Here is a 25,232-nt window from a genome sequence, read left to right on the forward strand (position 1 = left end):
AACTGTGCAGTTGAAGAAGCCTCAGAAGAATTGGATTTACAAAGAAATCGATGACACAGATTTCTGTAGATATGGTCAATGAGTGGTCTCTTCAGAACTAAACCCTTCCTAGAGCAACTTTGGACAAAATGTCATGGAAATAGACCCAATCCCCACTTATTAAAAAAATTGCCACACAGGGAAAGAGGATTTTTGAAATCTTTTGAAGAGTGTTTGAAATCTGGTGGAGAGAACTATGATGTCCAAAATTAGAAGGCAACATCTGCTAATTTTTCTCAGGTCAGAGGAAGATTGGGGAATTCGGTGGAGCATAAAATGTCTCCTTTGACCTTCTACAAAAAACACAGAAAAAAACAGAAAATATGGTCCAAGGTTCAATTTTTTAATCTAGATTTTAAATTACTCCTCTCCCACTTCTAAAAATATGGGATCCTGGATCAGTCAGCTGCATAGAAAAATGCTGCCACGAACAAAGTTCTTAGCCAAACCCAAGTTTAGATTCATGTTTGTTCCTGGGCATTTGACCACTGGGATTAAATTCATTCCATTACTGCTATTAATTTTGCTCTATTTCATGTACCTCACACTGCCTGGCACTGCGTTGAAGTCTGAGGACTTTGATCAGACCCATCTCTAAGCAAGCTGAACCTTGGTTATATATTTCATAGCCTCAGTGCTGTTGTTTTGATGCTTCTGTGCCGAGCAAGCTGTCAAGCGGAGAAAGTTGGAAAGTGGCTGACCACTTCTCTGCTTCCAGGTGGCATGCAAGAGCCGTATTCTGTGTTGTGATGAGATTAATTTAATTCCCCAGTGAAAGCTGAACGATGTATTTAGTTCACAGTCCATTTGGCAGTAGCTGTCTGCTTCCTTTTTTCGTTAGCCACGTTTCAGAAAAACAACAACTTTAAACTTCGTATATAGGTGTCAATGGAGGCACTTTACAAATGTGAGTCTTACCAGCAGAAAGCAGAGCAGAAAACTATATAATAAATGACAGTAAATTCACTTTAATTTTAAAAATGGACCAGTAGGACAATTCTAACCTCAAGAGAAATTTGCAGCCTTCTTCCTATGAGTAGATTTGCCAATAAAAGCAACTAGACAGTTCAATAAAACTAATTAAATTAATCTGTCATCCCCAGGGAACTTAAACAGGGCATGAAATAGGGAAACAGCGTCAATTCAGAGCTTTTTATTGATGTGTTGTGCTGGATCATTGGAAAGAATTGGTTGAGAGAAAAAATTTGCAATTTTCTATTGATCATAAATTCAGTAGCTATCTCTATGTAACCTTCATTCAATATAGTATAAAATCAAGTATCATACAGACTGCCTAAATATAGAAAAACCCCAGGCATAGGGATGCAAACATATTATATTACTTTTGAAATAATAATAGTTGATCTGTTGTATGGATATTTGTTGTCCTTAGATCTCAGTGGTATTTGTTATGCAAAGTAGTTCATCTTCATTGCATAGACAGAAAAAAATTAGGCATAAAGAAGGGAAATGACTCGTGTTTGTTTGCACAGTAGCTCACTGGCAGCACCAGATAAGGACAGAGGCACTCGGATTCCTGGAAACTTTGACAGCCATTGAATAATAGTGCTTCCCTCATAGCGATTCTGTGTTCTTTTCTGTAATGCCTTTATTACTAAAGAATTTCTAAAGATTGTTTCAGATGGCAAAAAAAATCTATTTTAATCCTATTGCACAACTTAGATTTTCTAGAATGTAGAAAAGGGAAATATTTAGCAATTTTGCTGTTGATCCTTTGAGAGATTCCATCCTATAGTGGCATATTAGCTATGGTTGAATTCTGTAGTACTATAAAAAACAGTAACACAGATTGAAGCCTTGCCTTGAAGGGCACCGAAGTGTGCTAAATGCAGCTCATGGCTAAATTTCATGTCATTGCAGTGTGGTGAGGAAGCCTTCTTTTCCAGATGTGGAAAGGACACAAAGCAGAGTGTTATATGGGTCTGTCAGAGATCAGACTCATAGTGGCTCAACAGGACAATCAGAAACAGAAATAAAGTGACCTCACTTCCAATTTACTGCTGAACTCTTTATAGAATTGTGTGCTTTTATGTGTCCAATATAAAATCACATAGAAATGCCTAATTTCAAGCAAGTAGGTATTTGCCTTAAAAAAAAAACAAAAACCCAGGCCTTTTGAAGATGCTTTAATGTCTTAATTGTAATATCCAAAATCAAGCATTTTTGAAAACCCTGGGCTCTCTGGCATTTTATTCATTTGTTCTCACCTTCTTTAATCTTTTTATGTTATTATTTGTTAAGAAAGGAATACTGTGTATGGAGATGTCAGATGCTTTTAATTATATACAATTCACTTGTTTCTTAGAGTGCTTATCTACTTGACTGCTAGTGCTGAATGCAAGTACACAGAAGATTTTCAAAATCATTTCTGTCCTGGTTTATTAGTATCTCACCTGCTCTTTTAAAATGCTCCCAACATATGTATTTAATGTAATTTCTTTGTGCTGAGGATGAATTTGTGATTGCTTTGACTGTAAAAAAGAAAAAAAAGCAAGTATAACAAACAGTGCTTATTCAAGTAAACTCAAATATATTGTTTCTTTTAACTAAGGTTCAAAGTATGTCTTAGTGTAGCCAGGATGCAGAAAAAAGTGTGAAGTTTCTGTACGCTGAACTAGTATTCTCCCATTAGTTACTGTCTAATTTAAAGTTCTTCCTAATCTATCCCTCAAACACAATTTCTGAAATATACCACGATTTGCATTCTGCAAAAGACAGTGTAGATTTTCTGAAGCCATCGGAAGCAGGCCCACCTTAACCAACTTCTGGAAAAAGTCTTCCAGCTTTTATATCCTGATATGCTCTCAAATTATAATTGCAAAATACTATCAGTTGTACAGCCTGTGCCTTTATGAAGCTGTTTTTTTTTTTCCCCCACCACATAAACACTCTTTACTGTTAGAACTAGAAATCTGATCTAGTATGTTGGCATTGCTTGATAGTGACAGATACCACTTGATCCCTGGTAGATATTAAAAGGTGTAGCTCCCTTAATAGGACTGTGCTGGTTAGTATCAGTTGAGAATCTGCCTTAAGATTTCTGTTACGGTTTTCTGAATTTTTTAAAGGTTAATTTTCATCATCATCTGATGGAAGAAGCAGGATTTTGCTCGTGAAGGCTGCTGAAATGATCAAGTACACGTTTGCCTTGTTATTTAACTGACTGCATTATGGTATTCAAATGGAGGAGGTATCTAGCAACAGCACTGTTGAACTGTGGAAGAGTAATAGGTATTTTTAAATAATCAGCTGGAGTGAATGTGGTATAAACAGGAAATACTGCTCCTTTTCTAACACTGACACTATCTAAAGCACAACAGAGACGTAGATACTGATACAGAGAAACACTACATAAAACCAGAACATATAAGTTCCATTGAGGAAAAAAGGAGAGATGCTAATACAGCAAAAGAACAGTTAAACTTCTGAAAATTAAGAGCTGAGTTTGTTTGGGAGAAGTATTGCTAAAGCAGGTGTGAGAGTGTCTGAAATATGCTTGAGAGTAAGTCATTTGTCTTTCCCCTGAAGGAGCACATACAGAAGTAGTCCCTTCCTGTCTGGTTTTTGAACATACTAAGTAAAAGAAGTATCCAAAAATGGCAGTAAAAGGTAATAATTGGGACTTAAGAATTTACCCGTTTAAGTCAGAAATAGTCCCACTGAAGTTACATGTCCCTGTCCATGGAATATGTATTCATCCTAGCTGAGGACATGGTGTAGTGAAATTTCCTTAGGAGACTGGCATTACTGAGAAAAGAATCAAGTTCATATTACTGATTATAGTAAAAGCTGACTTTTTTTGAAGGAAAAAAAAAGGTAAACTTTTTGCTGATTCTTTGTTTTTTAATCAGGCTAAGATCAAAGACATATGGGGAAAAGGTTGCACCAGCTGAATCTCTGTTCTGGTGTAAAGAGCAACGAATTCCATAGGCATGGGTGAGTTACGCTGGGGAAACACTGTGGTGAAGGAAAGGAGATTCAGTAGACAAAATGCCCTTGTTAATTGAAGGTGAAGTGTAGAAATGAAAGACCACAATGTTTGACATATTGGACTTTCAAGATGTGTCACGAATATTAATTTGCACACTTAGGCAAGTAAGTTGTTTTCTCTGCTTTATGGATCAAGTTACTTTGACAGAAGAGTTCTGTTTGCTCATTGCTACTGTGAGATGACTGTCATTGAAATCGGTGAGGGCTTTGGTTGAGTAAGACTGGAATGGGAATTTAGGAGTTCAGGTAGCTAGGGGATAGACAGTTCAGATGCTGAGGGTTGGCAGATATGATAGAGTATCTATGGAACATCCATTGCCTTTTTGGGTGGCAGCAGGAGGCTAGGCAGGATGCCCTAAGTCTCATAAACCAGCTCTACATAATGAAGTTTGGGTGCCTGAATTGCACCTGGTTTGCTCTTACTTACGGACAGGCATATAGGACACTAATCCTAAAATCTTCTGTATGGGATACTTGGGCTTTCTGTCATGAAAAGTTGGACAAACTGCGTTGATTTACACAGATTTATGCATTTAAATACATGGAGACAGGAAGATAGCTCAAGAATGTAAATCAGAGCAGGTTTTCTAGGCTATGTAACTTTAAAACACTATGTTGATTTCTCATCTGGGCAATACAGAAGCAGAAGGAGGCTGCAAGTTTTGATTGGGTTACTGCAGAATAGCTGGGTGCTGGCTCGATTGAATTATCAAAAATAAATAGAAGGCTTTAAAAATTATCTTCCCAACAAATCGGTTATTTGTTCTTGATATTTGTTACTTCCTCTTACAGCTTAACATTTAGGGTAAATGAACTCAGCACCACACAATGGTTTACATAGTTGCAAATAGGTAAATACAGATAATTCCACGGTATGTTATGGTCTTGTGAACATCTCAAAGTGATATTTTATGGAAACATTTCAGTGACAGGGTTTGTTCTTGTTTTAAAGTGCAGCTGTTTGCTGATGATGTGTTTGAAAAATGGAGATAGTGAATGAACATGAAATTTGTACTCATGACTTCTGTGCAAGACAGTTATCACAATACTATGAATAAAATTATTTTTTGTTCAGGAGTCTTTCAGGAAGTCACTGTATTATTTGAATCCCAGGTTTTCCATTCAGAGAATAACTTGAAAGGGATTTAAGGGATTCACAGGCCTTCTTCTGGCTCTCAGTCCAATGTTTTGAGGACAAAGAAGTAAATTGAAACTTACAATAGTAGCTTCGCTGTATTGTTTTTTTTTTTTTTTTTTTGTTTTGGTTTGGTTTTTTTTTAATATAGTTAAAGGGGCCTGTCTCTCATTCTCACCCATTTTTTGGTTTTGGGATGAATTAATTAAATTGAAAAAATCAGGAAGTACCTGGTATTTTGTATTGTTTTGTCCAGTGTATTATCCCAAACCAGGCTTTCTACAGTATGTTATTGATTGCTCTATGTGGTCTGGCTTTGAAATGTTTCAGACCACCGGACTTTTATCATTGTTCCAGGGCTAGGGTTTCATCTAACAGATGACAGGAAGCTTTTCCTGATAATCCTGGTAGCTCTTTTCTCTGGCTTTGTGATAAGTGACTCCATTATTCTTTGAAATATGTGGGTGATCAGTGGACATTTTCAAAAGATTCCCTTCCAAATTGGAAGACAAAGAGAATTTTAAGCAATATAGAGGATAGATAGCAGGAGAGAAAAAAATTTGTCAAGCTGGAAATACTTTCTGATAGAAATATGTTTCTGAATTCTGCAACTTACTTTTCAGTGACACACAATTATGATGGATACTACTCTTGAGAGACTCAGATTTACTTTTCTAGAGACCTAAGCTGGCTTATTATTTCATTGTTAAGGCACTGACAGTGGAATTTCTGAAAAGTAAAACTGAGAAACTTTCTGCAGAGTGAATATGTGAATCCTTCCATCATTTTAACCTTCTTCTGCTACTTTTTATTGTGTTTGTATCCCTTATTTTGGACTTTTGTTGCATGTTGTAAAGGCCAATGTTGTACATCTGGGTCTTGGCAGGTTGAGAACTGTGACTGTGAATAATGAGTCACTTATCGCTTAGTTGGGGGAAGGCAGAGTGATCCTCTTGCTGGCTTAAATGTGATCCTCCTTCTTCTTCTCTTTCAAAAGTAAGGACAGAAATGATTGAAAATCAGAACTCTGGCAAAGGAATGTAGCTGTGGTGTTTCTCTGCAGATTGTAGTTTCTTTAAATTTAGAACAATTTATGTGTGTTGTTTTTAATAATATTCTTTAAGATCATGACTCTTACTGCTTCAAAGGAGCCAGTTATGTGATGCATGCTTTGAGAAACTGTAGGTATCAGTAGTTACTATGGACATCTGAAAGTGGATCTAACTGGCCCTGGGGGACTGTGCTTGAGGCTAGCAACGTAATGTTTGATTCACCTCCCCCTTCCAATTTATGTGGCATAGCCTCATTATGCACATGGTTGCATAGCTGAGATTCTGTCTGCACTATGTGTTTCACAACTGCTTTGGTTGCTTTGACTTTTTTCTTCTCCTTCTGCATTTTTCTTCACTTGCAGTCATGAATCTAGTATCGCATTGCAGATGTGAATGTTTCATCAAATGTAATGTTTAATATTCTGTAACCCAATAACTCTGCAGTGGTCTTAACCAGAAAAATGTTTCTGACAGCAGTTTATGACTGATCTCTTAGGAAAAGGGATAGTGCTTCTAGCTTTAGTCTGGGGTTGGTAAATGGCACATAAATACTTTGAATGCACTTGATTTCTTATTTACTTATTTAATCTATCTGTCTTCTTAACTGTGACAGTAGCTCATCTTTCCAGAAAATATATGATCTAATAAAATAAGTTTGTCAGCTCATATGTACTGTCTAATTATAACTGCCCAACTATGTGGCATAGGTCTTTTGATGCTAAAAATGATATTATTTCATTCAGAAAATTCAGAACCTATGTTTTGAAGAAGGATAATTTGATTTATATGCCAGAAGAATGACCGCAGTGTTATCCAAGATAGGCATGGGCTTGTGCAGGAATATCATGTTTATTCAGAGCCTATCGGTTGTATGAATTATGTTGCTGATCATTCCAGTTCTTGATGCCTTTTGTGTCTCTGTTGATCTGGCTGAGAAAAGTATATGGCTTCCAGAAGCTTTTTCTCACTTCTCATGTATAAAGGTTCCTGATGTGTACGAGGAGGATACTGTGTCCTCAGTCCCTATTGTTACTTTATAGGTCTGCATGTGTTTGGATGCATAGTTTGCTAATACACACATACCCTAAAATACATCAATACTCTTTTGTGCCTTGTCAGTCTTTAGTATAAAACTTGCCAGTTCTTAGTATAAAACAGGAAGTCTATCCTGTTTTACCACTACAATAACAAAAGAGTGAAGCTAGTCATCTAGTTCTTCCTATAAAAAATATTTTCAAATAGTGGCTGACCATTTTACCTGTCAGGAATTTAAAAGAGGGTTTCTTGTATAATACTGCTTCATTTCCATGGCTGGAAAAAAAGACCGTGTAGGAAGCAGAGATTGCTCATATGTACTGCTGTTTCCAAATATTGTTTTGGAAAAGTACTTGCTGAAAACCAGGGAGAAGACAGGTGTCATATCAAGAGATCTGGGATTTAGAAATTATTCAGAGGATTCATCTGTGGTCTGAGCGTTAAAATCTGTTTGTGAGATTGATCTGGTCTGGTGCAATTTGCTTTCCATGAACCTTGACTCTTATGAGTGTGGACTTCAGGTTATGTGCAGACTGCCAGCCCTTTCTGTGTGTCACAGTGACTGCAGCACAGAGCTGTCCCTGGGGATTAATAACTCTTTGGTGGATGGCTCTGTAGTAATCCCAAGGGCATCATTAAAACTCTCCACACTACTTCAATGCCTGTAACATATAATTATGCTTTAGAAATATGCTGCAGTGTTTCTTATTGTTACAAAGTAGATTTTTCAAAATAACCTAAGAAACTCTGTTAAATGAGCTTTTTTTTTTTCATTAAAAACATGTGGTGTGAAGTTCATTTTAATTGATTGTTCTACTTGATAATGGACTTTTAAAATAAAAAGTCCTGCGTTTTTTTTTTTTTTTTTTCTTTTTGGCCATGATTAATATACTTTTTGCCATGTTGTATGAAGAAAACCTTTTCAGCAAGGGTTCAGAAGTCCATACTTTGATGCACATACTTGTCCTGGTCTGTAATCAGCTCCTAGATCCAGTCTGTACCACTGAGATCTCATTTGATGATCACTTAACTGTATCCTATTTCTGCTGGCTGCTCTGTGCCCCGTGGACCTAGCTGGTAGGACAGTCAGAAGCTCTGATAGTTGTATTCACTTTGCTCTTGTTATCCAAGGAGTTATTAAAATCTGAAAGATGTCACAAGCTATCATTGAAAGACTCAGTTCTGTTCCTGAATACTTCCCTGTTTTCAGTGGAGGCCCAATTAGCCACTATTGATGTATAAAATAAACATGTGAGAAGTTATTTCAATCTTCTGTCAGTGCACTGGTAAAACATTTTTCCAGTCTGTCTTTCAAGACTAAAGGAATACCCTGAAGGGACAAGCCATGCTTGAACATCTGTATTTAATCTTTAATCTCAAGACCTAAACTTCTGGCAATTAAATATCACTGGCTCACTGCTGTTTGTTAGTCTGATCCCAATAAAAAAATACTTACTCGTAAAATTTTCCCACCCAGTCAGATTGCTGATACAGGGAGGAAATCAAATCGGTAATGAGCTAAGTCAAGAGCATACTATAGTTGTTAAACACTGAAAGCAGCAGTGCCTAAAGAAATCAACTCAAATGAGGTGTTTTACTGACTATAGATAGAGGGACTAGATTATAGGGCCTGTCAGTGCCTCTTGCCATCTGGCGCTGGACTGCTGGAGATTCGGGCGGTGGTGCCCGTGGGCATCCGAGAGCTCTGTGGGTGCTCTGTGGGTGCTGGCCCTGGGCAGTCTCACAGCCAGCATCAGTGTCGGCGCTGACAGGAACTGCTGGGGCTCACTTCCATACCAGGCAACAGGGACAGCTGCTCTAAGGGCTGTGGGGTTCAAACATGGAGCACACGTTTGGGCTGACAGTCACTGTAAAGAGGGTGATACCGCGATATTGAGGTAGAAAGTACAAGAACTACTGCATTTTTGGACCAGGTTATCGCTGTCCTATGATCACCTGTCTTGTGGTTGATAAGAAGGTACACCACTGGTTAAGTATGTGAAGGAATATGTGCACTTGAACTGCTTAAGGTATCAAGTGATTTTGTGAGCACAGATCCCACCTAAGCACGGTTGCTGGACTTTTAAATTTGCACATGTAAATGTTGGGAGTGTGTGCTGGTGTTGGAGAATGAAGGGAGTTTTCTGGTTTTAATTCTAAAAATATACATCTCAGATAGCTGTACTGAGTGCATGCGGTTGCTATGGCATTTATAGTGGTGTTGCAAAGAAGAGACTTTCTTCATATGTGCTGGTGTTTGCAGTGCTGGGTGAAGGCATGGGCACAAATGTTGTGTGCCATTTGGTGCAGAATTCAGAGAGCATTTAAACAAAATTTTAAAATAAAAACTAAGGTGTAACCTTACTTACTCTCTTGCTTTTATGTGTATTTTCAGCTCTTGGGTTGTTTTATCAAGTTTTCTATATATTGCATAAGCTTTTGAGACAATGAATTCTTCGGTATTGAGGAATAGGCGATACTCTGTGCACTGGAAGTTCAAACTGCATACTCAGTTTTATGATAAAGGTTGCAAAATACATGTATATGATGCATATGGAAGCTCTGAGCATGAGAGGAAAACTGAATGTGTAGAATAAGCCAATATTAGATCTAATGAAATTCGTGTTTTTATTTTTCTTGGGTAGTGCGTTATATTATCTGATCTGGTGTGATTCTCCTTACAGAGGAAAGGGGGAAGACAATTCAAGGAAGCAAAGTGGACTCCTTAAGAAAAACAGTTTCTACTTCTGAATTATCAAACAGAGATAAACAGGATGGCTCACCTGAAAGAAGCAAAGAAATCTGGGTGACTCCTCCACCACAGATACCAAATGAGAATGAGGTAACGAGTTAACATTTGTCCGTGTGGACAAGCACTGCATTCAGACAGATGAAATTATGGGGAGATGCACTGTCCAAATGTTAGAGGCTAGTGGTATTTATCCCATGTGAGGCAAATATTTAAAATACTACATAAGTGTGTAATGCTTACAGAGGCACCTGCAGGGATCACGTTTGGCAGTGGCATTTGCTCTACTGAAGTACTGCCATAATCTAATAAATAAGGTGCCCTGCAAGGACCTTTGTAATGCTTTCACTGAAGACTGCAGTTAATGGTAGAGGTTGGCAAAAAGGAAAAAAATCTTGAGAGATGGATACCATCATGCTCAGATTAATTTTGTTTCTTGGGGATTTTAGCAAGTACTGAGTTCTGTGTTACTGAAGCTAGATTGCTTCAGCTACCTAAAATAAATGGTAGGCAGGCCAGAGGCATTTTTAATCTTCTGAAACGTATGAGATTAGAAATTTAATGTGTAGGGACAGGAAAACAACAGACATCATCTGGAGAGAGTGAGATGGAAATCTTAGTCCACTTATTAAGAACTTCTACTGTCCTGCCTGCATAACAAATAGCTAAGTTGTGATCTAGCTTGTGCTCAAAAATTCCCTTCATTAAACTTTTTATTAAAAAAGAAGTAACAAGTCATTTAGTGCAATACACAGAGCAACACACTTTAGTGTTTTCAGGTGATGGGTCTACCAGGCCTCAGTTGAAGAGCACAAGCTGTCATTTTCCTCCCTACTAGCACATGCCTTTGAGGTGGAATTAAGCAAGGCTTTTAAAACAATCACATTCTGTCAGTTGATTGTGTAATAATAATGGCAAGAATCTTTTTGCCATTTTTCTCATGAAGAATGTGGTTGCCTCATTGGGATAGACTGCCTTTGGGTCTCTTTGAATTGACTTTCTGCCCCATAAAGCAATGTGCATCTTCTGTTATCCTTTATTTAATGAAACATCTTAATACTTGTCTTTGTTGCTACAGAAAAAAAGTTTCAGTAATGGCTGCACATTTTTGTCACATTAGCAGTTTAAGAAACAAATACAGTAATAGTAGAATGCATCAGAAAAATTGCTAGTGTAGTAGCAGGAGGAGGCTGTAGTGCAGTAAGCTGGCTACTGCAATGTTTAAGCCTGCCCTGAGGAAAGAAAAGAGGGAAAAAAATGTTATTGAAAACAAGGCTTCTGTTCTAAATGCTGCATTTTAGACATGTTATGATTACTTGCACTGTTGTTTCAATTGATTCAGTCTGGTCTTCTGTAGGATTTCAGAGGATTACCTGCATACATTCTATTTCCACAAGCTTTGCATTCACTTTTTAAAAAAATTTAAATACTCTGTAAAGCATCTGTATGTGTAAATCAGTAGGAGCTTTGAGTGATTTTGGTTTTGTTTCTTGGATATAAGGATTTATGCCTCTCTATCTACAGAAAGTGGTGAATGAGAGCTGTAAAGCTGGTGGCTCTGATGGAAATGATCTCAGTATGTCTGAAAGAGCGAAGGTATGCTTTTCTTTGATTTTTTTCAAAGTGGAGATTGTGAGCAGAACTTAACTGACTTTTACTTTATTAATTTACAAAGTACTTGAAATTTGTTAATGTATTTCTTTCCCATCTGTGGGAAAGAAGGATGAGAGCATCAGCATCCAAAATTTTTTTCAGAAGTTAATGAGTATGTACTTTTAAAGTACATACTCAGGTTCTGTAAGTGTTGATAAAAATGGTGTCAAATCAGGTTGGACAAAATTATCTAAGAGAATCTCCAATTACTTCATAGAAACACAGAAGAATACCCAGTGCATATAGTAAATCCTCCACGCTAACACTATTTGCACATAGGCTGGGAAAGGCCTTTCACCCTATGCATCTATTCAGAGTGCTACCTGAAATGAGAAACATCTTTTCCTGTGGTGTGTTTTAGATAGTTAGACCATTTTCAAGGGGCATCAGCCTGAAAATACAGCAGTGCAATGTCCTGGATGAAATACTAAAAATTTAATAATTCTTATCTTTTTTATTTCACATTCAGTTCACCATTAGTATCAAAACAGAAGGATCGAGCTCTGCTTTGCCTACAGCATGTATTATCTCTGTGCTGTATGCAGTGATCATGTAAAACTACAGAGTAACTTACCATGTATTTTTTTCCAATGAAAATATTTTACTTCTCCATCTTCCCACTAAGTTCCTGAAAAAGTTGCTCTACAGCTTGAGCTTCTTTCCCATCACTGTTGATATGCAGCAATTTTGGCAGCAATTCTTTGCCTATATGTAAAAGTATTTCCCTTGGGTTACACATTTCAAAGAAAAATCACATGCTTTCTTGGAAAAATTCAGGGGAGAATGGAGAAGATGAAGCAGGCAATTCAATGCTTTTTTGCTTTACTCTAGTTTGTACTATAGGGAATGGAATTAATACATTTTAATTTATTTTCCAATTTGGGGTTTTTATGGCAGGTGGACAAGTACTTAGATTTGGAAGACATAGACACGGATGAAGAGACATGCAGTGGTAGGTTTCCCCGCCCTTTGTATTCACTGTTGTTGTCTGTCTTTGGATGCAAGTGTATGGACATTGTTTAAAGAACTGTTTCTCCTCTAAAAAAGATGTTCTTCCTCAGTTTTTCTATTGCCAGAAAATTCCCCAAATTGCCTACATTCCCCACACTAAAGTAATCATTTCCTTACTGTAAGAGGTAATGAAGGAATAAATTATCAGGAATATTTATTATACCGTGTCCTAGTGAGCAGTTATTTTTTTTCAAGATTTTTCAGAATTGCAGAACACTTCTTGTCAGCAACGTTTCTATGTTTCTCTGCACTTCTATTTTGTACTGAAATTATTTGGATTACAGCAACATTTCTATGTTTCCCTGCACTTCTATTTTGTACTGAAATTATTTGGATTACAAGTTTCTCCACAAAGTAACGTGGATGCTAAGAGGGAGTTCTATAAAGTGGAAATATTTAATGAAAATGTCCCTACCTATTAAAATTATGTCATCCTGGGCTTAAAATAGATGAGACTAATTTTGAATTCACCGTGAACTTCTTTAAGAATTAAGCATTTTGGGTTGTGTTGAACTGTTCCATACATCTATAATGATTTTAACTCTACCACCTCTAACAAGTAAATAGAAAACTAGTGTGTGTAGTTATTTGTCTATCATAGGTGCTTGTGTGGTCTTTATTGCCACCATTATTGACAACCTTTTAGTGATTAATTTTCCTCATCTGTACCTGTGACTACACAAAGAAATCAAGCCACATACATCAAGGGATTTCCCCAGGGTCACTGAAAGAAGCTTTTACAGAGCAGGACTTTGGTCCTCGGTTCCTTGGTTATTGCCATTTGATTAGTCTGTCTAATCCATTAAAGATTTGATGAGTATTTCCTTTTTGTATGTGCAGAATTCATAAGAAGTCAGAGGTCTTAGAGACTTCCAATTGATTAATATTTGGAGCTTGGCTGTAACTCACAAGAAAATAATAAAGTCAGGTTTACAGCAAATACTCTTTCTCTAACCTAGGCATTTCAAGGAGGGAGTAAGATAGCAGTCCTGTATCAGGTACAGACATCAAAGATTTCTTCTGAGTGCAGTGTTCATATGTGCCCGTTTTGCCCTTCATGAGACATTGTTCTCTGTGTTTATGTCTTAAATTCATGTAATATCGATTAAAAAAACTTGGGGCTTACTGGTAGAAGCCTAAACCCACATTTCACTTGTATCATAATGAAATGAGAATTTGTCTATATCATGGAAGTATTGTCAGATATCTCTGGTTCAAAACAGGCCACAAATTGGATGATGAGAAATAAGCCCAGGACTAGAATAGCAAGCAGGGCAGTAAGGAGAGAAGAGCTCTGCTAGACCTTGGGGATAGCTTGCCACTTTCTGGTCCATGCTAGACCTTGCCTCTCTCCAGGCTTTTCAGTTGTTTCTGTTCAGTTGTGAATTTGTGTGTGTGCAAGAGTAAATGTTAATCACATATGTTTAGAAACCCCTAATAAAACAGACTGCATTTGAACAAGATGAGAATTACAAAGCTGATCATCTGTTTGTGCTGTCTGAATAGCACTTTATGCAAGCCACGTTGGGAAAACCTTTCAGTTAGTGCTTTTATTGGTGATTATAAAAATAATAAACATAACATTATACCACCACTGCTGTAGATTATCAGTGTGCTATCTACTCGCTTTTTACGTGACATTTGGCTTGGCTTTCAGTCTGTGCTCTTCCCGTGAGCCAGCACTCCCTGCACAAACTCCCCGCCCAGACCGCCTCAATGCGGCAAGAAGCCGTATCAGCTCCTGAGCAATCAGCAGTGCTCACTAACAACATCCAGCATTTAGCTTGTATTTTATAACATTGAAACACTGCATAGCCAGAAGCTAATTACTCCTTCTAAACTCTGTAAAGAAAGTGAACAGGATCCAAATTTATATCTGGGAAACCCACAGCCTGGATTTTGCCCAGGGCTTCTTCAGTGGAGATAGTTGTTGAGTCAAGATGAAAAATTTCTTCTTGATTCCCAAGTGCAGAAAATAGGACTTATAGTTTGATAGTTGTCTTACATGTCAAAATCCACTGGATAGACTTCATAATAAGAGAGGCAAAATCTTACTCCTGTAGAAACCATAGGAACAAAATGCAAATTAAAATACAAAATGGTGTTCTTCTATTGTTTGTAGTAATAGAGTAATAGAAAATAGTATCCCTATTGACCACCTTAACAAAGGATTAATTTGGAAGAATTCCAGTTAGTTTAGAGGTAGGCAAAGTGTGACACAAATCTGAAAGACATTCTGTTGCTGGCTTTTTTAAATGCTGCCAACTGTGTGTCAGAACAAATGATAGATTTAAGACTTCATATTGGCACAACAAGCTAGGACACCCAGTAAAAAATATCATACCTTACTGGTATAATTACAGCAAGCTTTTATCTCTACTTGTTATTGGCAGCAGTTCAGTGTCTCTGTACTTCATTTAGCTTTAAAGGGCAGATCGGTTAGCTGAGTTAGCAACTGTACATTAATACAATAAATATTTGCACTTAAGGGGAAGTGGTTCAATGTTGACAGTGTGAAAAGCACAGATGGAGAATATGTGTTAAAACATCCCATGGAAACCAGGGCTTTTGGGGAGATATCTTAGAAGTATTATTCTAGTGGGATTTTTCCTCTTTTTCTTTTTTTCAACTTATTTTCCTAAGTCCAATGTCTTTTAAGGTGTGAATTGAATACAGCTGCTTCTTACAAAAAAAAAAAAAAAAAAAAAGGCAGCCCATAGATTTGGCCAGTATGCAAATTCATTGTAACTGTTTTCGTTAGACAGCACTGCACTGAAAGCCTGAAACCAGGGCAGTGCTTTGCATTGTGGGACTTTGGCCCAGTAAACCATGATTGGCAAAGTAAAATTGCTGCCCTAAACCATAGCTTTAATGTATCGTGTAAAGACAGCATGTGCGTGGTGGACTGTTTAATTGCTGTCTCACTGAATCTAATCTGTAACCATAAGTAGCTTAAGGCAACAATAGAGATGATCAGGCTTTCTCCAAGGAGGGATGGAGAATGCCTCGTACCTATGTGTTGGCAACAGAATTCCTCTCTAGGAGACTGGTGACAAATCACTTGCTGCAGGGCTCGAAGGATAGTTAGGTAATACTACGTAATATTTGTATAAAGTACAAAATATGTAAAAAGCATGTCTAGAGACTTTGAGTGTGCTATTTTGTAAATACAAAAGAAAATTAAAATAGGACTAATTAAATGTATGACTGAGGCTGCATAGGCAAAGGATATCAGAGTCTCATCCTAATTGGTTTTGGAGCCCTGAGGTACTCTAAACTTGTCTTTTCCAGGTCCCAGTTCTCTGTAAACCCACAGAGGTTGAGGAGAACCCAGGTGGCTTGATTACTTTGAAGCTGAAGCCAAGGATAACTATGTGATTATTTAAAGAATTCTTTAGGCAAATTATATCAATATCTGTTATTCCCCATAATCTGTGCCTTTCTATTTATATTTTGAGCCAATATTTACATCCAGAAAAATCAGGTTGAGGGAGAGGATTTGGAGTTAAATTATGTGGAGTTTTTCAAGTATGGGGCTCCCCCCAACCCGTGAATCTGTTTCTTTTTTTCTCCTCCAATCACTTCAATCCATTTAACACTGCCTTGAGATGATTTCACACTGGGCACCTCTATAAGGCTAACAGCCTGAAGCCTGAGAATCAGAGGAGACAGAAAAATTCAGCTTCTAAGCTTTTTTTGTTTTTACTATCTTCCTCCTCAACTCCTCATCAACAGCATTTTTGTTAAATGTAGTGTCTAAAAGTGGTAAAACCTGTGCTAGTGTACCTGTAGCTGGGCATCATTTGGCTACAGTGAAGCTAAAAATATAGACAAGATTGAACTTCTTCACTCTTGAAAGTTCAAATGAGGTTTGTGCCAATGGATTCTTTTTTTCTCTACATATAATTAATGTCAGTGGTACACAATGAGCATAAAAGCCCCACTCAGCAGTGTTCACAGATTTAGTAATCACTTTCTCTGAGTCTATTATGTCAGGCGGGAAAGAGACTAAAGAGAAGAAAATTCTCCATTTCCAAATATGACCTCATTTAAAGTATGCTGAATTTGAGTAAAATTGTCAGAGTTCACTGCCATATCATCCAGGAAGATGATTCTTCGTGGTATGCAAGGTACATTTCAAAATCTTTTCTCAGATTTTTGATATCGCTGCCTGCTCAGTTATCTCTATATATGGTGCCATTGGCAGTATCCAAGGCTTTCCTGTTGCTAATTAATCACCTCCACAGAGAACATAATTAGCAGCTTAATTAGGAACATCATCTACTAGTGCTGTAGCATCAGCCTAAACCAGCTGCGAGGTACCGGCTAGAACTTACAAAAGCCTATAGTTCCTTTGGGAGCTCCCACTGAGAAGGAGGACTGTCAAAACTCCCTGATTTTTCTCTCTGAAGGAGTTTCTTGATTAAACAGTATCAGGGAAAGCAGCGTTTACCGATTAGACTTTCATATGCTGTCATGCATCCAGGATAGAGTGACAAAGCTCGTTTCTGGCATGTCTACTGGCAAACAAAGGTTGATCACTGCATTCTTATGGGGTGATTGACATTGTTTGCATTACTAACGAGCTTTAAAATACTGGTTTTGACATTCTGAATATGAACAAGCACTTCTTACTGAAAGCAAAAATAAATTTCCTTCTGTTGTCCTAATTTTTAAGAGTTGTCTTTCTGAGCCATTGCCAGACTGTTGCATAACAGTGCATTCTCTTCATCTTCTGTCCACAGATTGGTCTGTTGGGGGCAGCTCTTAGTACAGAAATAATCTGTGTTTTTATTGGGAGGTGATACAAACCTCCTGATGTCCAGGCTTTCTTTCCTTCAGTGGGTGTATACATTTAGGGTGCAAGTTTGAAACAGTAGTGGAAGATGCCATTGCTTTTAAATGAGCATTGACCTCTTCCTTCTGTCCTGTGAACAGTTTTGACCCAAGTTATGAAAGGTTGAAAAAAGCAGTTGAGAGCATGTGAAGACATAGCATATATGCCTGTGGACTGCACTGTTCTTTTCAGAAAACTCTCTATGGATGAAAACTGGAAACCACTTATATGTGAATCATGAACCAAAAGACAAAAATCCAGGAATGAGATACCCAATGGAATGAATTCATCTCTTTTAAAAAGAATATTCTACTTTACAAGTCCAAAGCCCTGCTGGCTTTGAAATTGTACACAATTCCCAGAAGAGAATTAAATGAATAATTTGATTGTGGATTTTTTTACAGAGGCCTAGCTAGGAAATCATTATTTGCAAATGCAGATTTACAGGAGAAGGAGAGGTCTGTAACTCCACTACTATGGTAAAAGTGTGCAGGTAGAGATAAACAGCCCTTTCTTCCTTTCACTCTCAATCTATGTACCCTCTTATTGGTTCCACTGACAAACATTTAAGTAATGCTTTGAAAATTTATTCTGAGATTTCAAGAGGAAATCAAGCTACTAAAATGTAGTATAAAGCTGTAAAGAAACTTGTATATCAGCCAAAAAAAAAAATAGTAGGTAGATTTACATAATCCTTCAACTAAATTGCAAGACATATGGTCCTCTTAAGTTCCTTTATAAAAACATTACTGAGACAAGATGGACACATCTGTGCTTTAGCAGAGCTGAGATTGATTCATGTTAAAAGGTATTTCTAAACCTAAGGCATATATATCCTGAGCTGTCACAGAAAGCAAACCCACTGTTCCCACTATGAACGTTTTGCTTAAGTATGTAAAGGAAAAGTAATTTAGAAAGTCTGTGCATTTGTGAACTGTAGACCAGGTCCTGCCTATGTGTGCAGGCTACATGTTGCTGTGTCCCAGTTATAGGGAAGTCCTCCTGAGTACCTCTTTTTGGAAAGTGCAGGGAGGGACAAACACCCATGAAATATCCTTGGACTAGTGAGTCACCTGGTGATGTAGTGGGGAGTGTTAGTACTTCTACCAGGTATTTTTAATTAACGTTTTGGGAGAGTCATGTTAAGATGCTTTGCAAAGATTCTTTATGCCCAGTGTACAGGTAGTGAAACTGTAGCAAAAGAGAATTGAATGGGACTGCCCAGCTAATCAATGGCAAGACCAGGATTCAGTCTGTCATTTTTGAACTCCTACTGCTCAGGACCTTCCTTCTTTGTTATGAAAGAAATTAATCTAATCCCAGATGTTCTCTGAGTTTAGGAATGTCTACATCCAGATTTTTAATTCAGTGTCCTCCAGAAAGAAGAGCTGACTGTCTATTTTCAACTGAGGTTGATTTTTCCTTAGTATAGTATGTTTTATTAGCTAGATTTTAGCTCAGGACTGTATGGATCTGTTTTAAAGGTAACTGCCTATATTATATATTTTGCAACAATAACCACAGCACACTGACTAACAAGCTTCTACCTGTGTCTGAGCACTACAGGGTTTTATGGAGGATTTTTCTAATTTATACGTGGAATAAAAGGTTAAAGTTGACTATTTTTTATTCAGCAGGGTCATTAGTTCTCCCAGGAGAGGTGGAACAGGCAGTGACTTATTGTACACCCTGTTTTGACAAGCCTATTCAACTAATGTTCAGACCCCTGTCAGTTCCACAGCCATTGGACAGGAAAGCCCAAGAGGTATGAGGTCAGATTTATTTATTTAAACATGAGGGGTTTGGGGGGCATGTTAACCTACTGGCTTCTAATGTTATTTTCACAAGAATGGAGGGATATAGATGGAGTGTGTGGAACTGCTATGAGTTAACAAATCACATTATCAATTTTTAAATTAATAATGAATTCTTAAATACATTAAGAATTGAGATAAACACTCTAATAGAAAGGTGCTATTTTATCTTGCATACTGCTACTATATAATTCTACATTTTCAAACTGTGTACTGCAGTACTTCAAACTGTATGTGGGCTTTTTAATATTTAATGGGTATAACTCACCGAATATTCAAGTAAACTTCTGCACTTCCTGACCTTTTAACAAATCATTGCTTACATAGAATGATGGGCCATTTAATTTTCCAGTGATCTTATGATCTTACAACATCCTGCAGTTCTCATTGGGCTGAACACAGGAACCATCTTCTGCGACAAGGAGGTAGTGAATGGCATGAATATGACATTTAAAAGAAAAAAGTATTTTAGAATATATTGTGATCAGAACTGGGACTTGTCCTCTTGGAAATGAGCAAGATGCTGCTGAGGCTCTGCATTGTCTAGGTCTGGTGTGGAGAGGTCTGCATTATGGAGTCAGTCTTTTAATCAGACAATCAATAGAAGCTTTAATTTAGACTATCATTTTCCCTCAGAATTTCGGTTCTTTTCAAACCAGAACAGAAGGTATGGGTTGCTCACAGGCTTATTTTAAGTCATTAAGCTTCCTATCCAAATAGTCACTGTGAGCATTAACTTCTGGGGCTGTTTCTATTGCAGAGAATTCTTCACCACTCTTTTCGCCTGCCTGATCATTGCAATAGAAGCTGCAGTTAGCTTCTAGCTAAAACGGGCCAGTTTTGATAGTTTCATATGCTTATTGATGTCCCATGAGGCTTAAATCAAGTTTATAAATGATGCGTGACCAATGAAGGTTTGATGTTATAGCACTGCATATGGTGCCTCCTTTCCTGAGCTCAATTGTGTTTAGTTCTTTGCAATAAACTCTTTACTATAAGGAACAAGTCTGCTTAGGGAAAAAGTAAATGTTCTAAAATGACCTTTCAGGCTTTAATACCCACCATTCTGTGAATAAAAACACTCACTCTTTTCCCTAAGGATTGACATAATTCAAGGTTTTTGCCTTCAGAAATACCCACTGGCACATAAAAAAAACCCCTAGAATGAGGTTTTATAGTTTTCTCATTTGATAACTTCTGTATAAAACTGAAGAAGAAGGAGGGTTGTAGCAGCCTGCAGTGTTCATAAAGGATTGGATATGACTCTTTAAACTATAATTCATGAAAAATAGATGAAGATCCCACTGCATGCAAAATTCATTTCCATTTGAGGAAAAGTTGGGTTATGAAAGAGAATCTGAGTATTATTACATTGGTTAAGGGTTGCTGCATTTTTCAAGAAGAAAGGCAATTTTTGCAACCCTTTACTTGATGCCAGGCTACTCAAGATGAAGGCAGTCTTCCCCCTAAATTATACACATATTTGTGCCTTCATTTAGATAATATAACTGTGGCCTGTTTTTTAGAACTGTCAAGACTGAACAGGTCCATTTAAAAATCCCCCAGTTCTTAAAATTGTCATTGCCTTAAAACTTAAGTCTTGCATTGCTTATGGCAGGACTAGTTTAGAAGGAGGAAAAGGTTTTCCCTGGGGACATCCCTGCTTTTAAACGAGACTGTTCTCTGTCCATCAAAACAAATCTGTTAGGGAAGGGCAACAGAATGTGGCTGCCTAGTTGGTTTTCATAGAGAATGGAAAACCATTCCCTATGAAAAATAAACGAGCTTAGTAGTGCAATGTAGGATGTCAAATGTCTATGCTATGGAGATATTTGTGAAGAACTTTAGGGGAAGGTGTGTATCTCTGAATGTATTGCTAGAGAAAGTTTAGAAAAAGAAGCTCTGTTAAGACCCAGTATATATCTTGGCTAATTCTTAAAGAACAATTTATCGCCCTGGAAATGTTTTTCTGTCAAAAGCTGTTGGGAAGATGTTTAGCGAATGGCACAGCAAATTATTTGTGTTGTCTACCAATGTTGTTTCATCTTTCTTCCCTGGTTTTAGACATAAATATATTCCTGGATTTCAGTATCGACAGTGCAGATACATGACCTCCCACAGGCCAAAGCAAATGGAAACAGCATTCGCTCCGTGGTTGAAGTACATTATCATAGGACATTTACCTTCCCTACCCAGATATTTATTCTCTCCTTTATTTCTACTTAATACTTTAATTCATAAAAGACATCATAGTTTTTTTAATTAACAATGTGTTTTAATGTCTGCTTCCTAGGGTCTTTATTTGTTACTTCCCCCACCCCTCCCTGCATACATCTGAGCGCAGTTGAAGGCATATTTTCCATCCACTCACTATAAGCATGCATTCAAAGTGGGGTTCACCTCACCTAACTTCAGCTTTAAATTTAGTCTAATGTAGTCCTTCTGTCATCAAGAGGGGGAGACAAGCACCTCCAGAAAGTGATTCATTCATCCCACTTGCTGTAGGCATTTGTCCTAAAAAATGTAATATATCTCCGTGCACAGACTAACTCTCAGGATGGTTCTTTTTTGGCTAATTGACTACCTTAATGTAGAAGCCTAATTTTTATATGGTTGGGATTAGGAAAGATGAATTCTACCCTTCTACTTCATTTATCTTTAGTTTGAGCATTCAAAAAAGTGTTTACCATGCCTATCATTTTATCTTTATCTGTGGAATGGCAGCATCTATCACCTAAAATACAGCTTCCATTGAGTTCCTCTGGTTTAAGGTTTTACTGACAGGCCTTAACTGAGGTTTGTTTCTGCTAAGTGCTATGCATAAATGCAACAAGAGCAAGGAAGAACTTGAAGACAGGATTGACTAACTGAAAGAAGATGGAAGAGTTACATCTTCTCAGAGGCCAGTAAAGACAGAGATTGAGTGACTTGTCCAGAATGATGAAGCAGAAGTGGAAAATTGGTCAAGATTTATTGACTCCCAATCCAGTGCCCCCAGCTCAAGACAAACTTTTTTTCTCCCAAGTACCCCAGTACATATTAAGCTTATATGAGATAATAGCATACAGGCATTTCCCCCCCTTTTTTTACTTATTGGTATTGAACTAGTAAGTTTTCCCTTGAGTATACAATGAAATAATTGGTGAGTAGATGTGCATCCTTCACATAATTTGAACTAGTGAATCATAGAGTGCCGTAATTACACAGAAATAAAGGTTTTAGAAGGACAGAGACAGGATGTTCAGTTAACTGTAACTCCACACAGATTAATAAAAAGAACTGAATTGCCAATTATTAATAGACTTTTGAAAGTCTCGACATTAAGGTATTTTATTTACAACATTACCATGTAAAACAGCCTCTAGCAAAATATTTCAGTTATTAATATGTTACATTATTTTCCCCTTTAATTTGGACATGCAGGAACTGTAAATGAAAATGATTTTTTCTTCAGAGAGTAAACCACAGGAGCAATCTTAAGCAAACTGGCAGTTTTCTAATAGAGCAAAATTCTACTCCCAGAGAGCTCTCAAAAAGATTTCAATTAGATGTTAAATTAGACACCTGAAATTCACATATTTCTCTCAGCTCCTTAGGCAAAAATAATAAGATAATAACTTGATCAGCTCAGAGGATTCGGGGTTCTATTGCAAAATGTCTTCCTTTTGAAATAGATCAAAATTGCAATTTGCAGTATAAAAATTTTAGATTGCTTGTCTGCGTGGAAGGTTGAAGTGAATGGCTTCTTGGGAAAAGAAGCAAAAAAAGAGTCCCTAGTGCTTTGAGTACTCCTTTGAGAGATGAAGCACGCTGATAAATATGCAGCGTGAATAAACTTTTAAAATCTGCAATGAGTAGGTAACAAAAATTGTTATAAGTGAAGTTGGATATGTTCTAATTTGGCATCTATTTTCACTTAGCATTTTGGGGACGAGTTTTTTAAATAAAAGTTTTTCCAGTATTTCTCTGCATCTGCATAAAATGTACCTGAAATGACGTGAAGGTCAACACAAGGGCATAGTGAATGGGTGTATACTTTCCATAACCATGCTGGCAGAAGAAGAACAGATTTGTTTTTGTGAAATCCCAATGAAGGCTTACTGTAACTTAAACTCAGATTAGTTATCTATAGATATGGTAACAAATATTGTTACAACCAGACTAACTGAAAAATATTTGCACCTTGCATTGTATTTCAGAAGAGTGTTTTGGATTTCTGCAAAAGACAGGTAGTAATGAACCCCGTTGCTGGTACCAGTTGTTACCCAGTTGCTGGTACCCTTACTGGCATGGAATTTTAGGAGGCTTTGTCTGTGGAAAAGATGAAAAAACCTTAATAACCTTAGCCTTAATGGGAAGGGGCTTGTGTGCAGGCTTTGTCTGATGTAAACATTTACTGAATGTGCTATTTCTAAAAGTTAATGTTGGTTTAGCTGGGATAGTCTATGGATATAAGGAAGATAGTCTTTGCATGTGTAATGAATACCATTTTCTAGACCAATTATATCTAGAAAGCTTATTTTTCTCACTTGTAAATGCCCATGGTCTACAGGTCTGCATCTGGGATGTTTTATATGCTTCAGCATCTACTGAAGCCAATGTAAGCCAGGTCCTTAGAACATTAATCAATATGGATGATTATTAAATTATACAAACCCAGAAAAATTATTTCCTGATCAATCAGGCAATATTACAGTTCATTAGTAAAGGATGTATGCTCGCTGCCATGTCTGTCAGGTGCCACCAGAGAAGAATCCAGCTACCACTTCTCTGACTTGCTAGATGGCACTATCTGTGTCAGTGCAGCATCTTACAAAGTGTTACCAGAAATCGTGTGGGATAATGTGCCTTCTAAAGTGAGCAGTGACCATTGATGCTGACTGTTCTTCCTCCCTTTCAGCAAAACAAATAAGTGTATTCTTAACTTAAAATACATCAGTAGTCGTTGGCTTCACTGAAGATTCGGCAGAAGTTTGAAAAAATAAGCATGCGTTTAAATGTTTTGCTGATTTGGAACTGAAGTACTTAAATTGTTGAATCACAGAGCCCTTGAGGAGATATGCTACTTGTCATGGCTGAAATTTCTAGATATTTTATATTAACTTCTCAAAGGATAGGGAGCATTCCTGTACAGATTGGGCAGTCTCCTGTGTAGCTCTGGAATTAATTTTATGTAACTGCTTACCATAAACCTTTTGTGTCAGGGCCCCTTGCAGTTTCTTATCAGAATGCAGCCTGCCATAGTGATTTGTTTTCATTATTTTATTTTATAGACAGAGCATTTGTTCTAAGATATTTCAACGAGAAGCAATACAGAAATGCTATATGCTATGTCAACAAAGCAAATGTTGGCAAATGCAGTGAGACTCTATATGTTCATCATGCAAGAAATCCAGACCAGCCAATTGCATATCTCTGAGATGGTGAAAAGAAATTACTAGAGTCTGAAAATTGATTATGTGACATTTTACTCATTCCAGTCATTTCCTTTGCTGAAACTGTGTTCTGGGAAGCACGTTACATTAGCTTCAGATGCATGTACACTGGAGCTTTATTTGATACTAGCCCAAATTTTAAGGATATGGAATCTGTCTTTGAAATTTAACATAGCTGTACATAACTTGTCCATATCCCCACAGCCCTGACACTACAAGTGGCAGGAATGTAATTGATGTGTGCAAGGGAGGATTTTAGATTCCTTGCCTTGAGCAAAATTAGCTAATGATATTAATTCAGATACAGTACAGTACAAATGGGGCACATTAAATGGCATAAATTGGGTCAAATTGAATATTTTAATTTATTCTTTTACTTAAAAAGAGCTTAATCATCTGAGAGTGCTACAGTCATAAAAAATAGTTTAATTAAATATTAATCAGATGTTTATATTTTGAGC

General features: G+C 37.2%; 1 protein-coding gene across 4 annotated transcripts in view; it reads left to right on the forward strand.

Annotated features, from left to right (window-relative positions):
• Positions 1–25,232, forward strand: part of IFTAP (intraflagellar transport associated protein) — an 80,417-nt gene that overhangs the window by 16,137 nt on the left and 39,048 nt on the right. For all 4 annotated transcript variants that reach the window (XM_042790865.1, XM_042790864.1, XM_042790861.1 and 1 more), the window contains 4 exons: positions 9,957–10,114; positions 11,546–11,617; positions 12,572–12,626; positions 19,157–19,287. In XM_042790865.1, coding sequence (XP_042646799.1) covers positions 9,957–10,114; positions 11,546–11,617; positions 12,572–12,626; positions 19,157–19,287 — 416 coding nt within the window. The remainder of the gene's footprint in view (positions 1–9,956; positions 10,115–11,545; positions 11,618–12,571; positions 12,627–19,156; positions 19,288–25,232) is intronic.

Source organism: Tyto alba, unplaced genomic scaffold (assembly GCF_018691265.1).
Source record: "Tyto alba isolate M040663 unplaced genomic scaffold, T.alba_DEE_v4.0 Super-Scaffold_18, whole genome shotgun sequence".
NCBI lineage: Eukaryota > Metazoa > Chordata > Aves > Strigiformes > Tytonidae > Tyto > Tyto alba.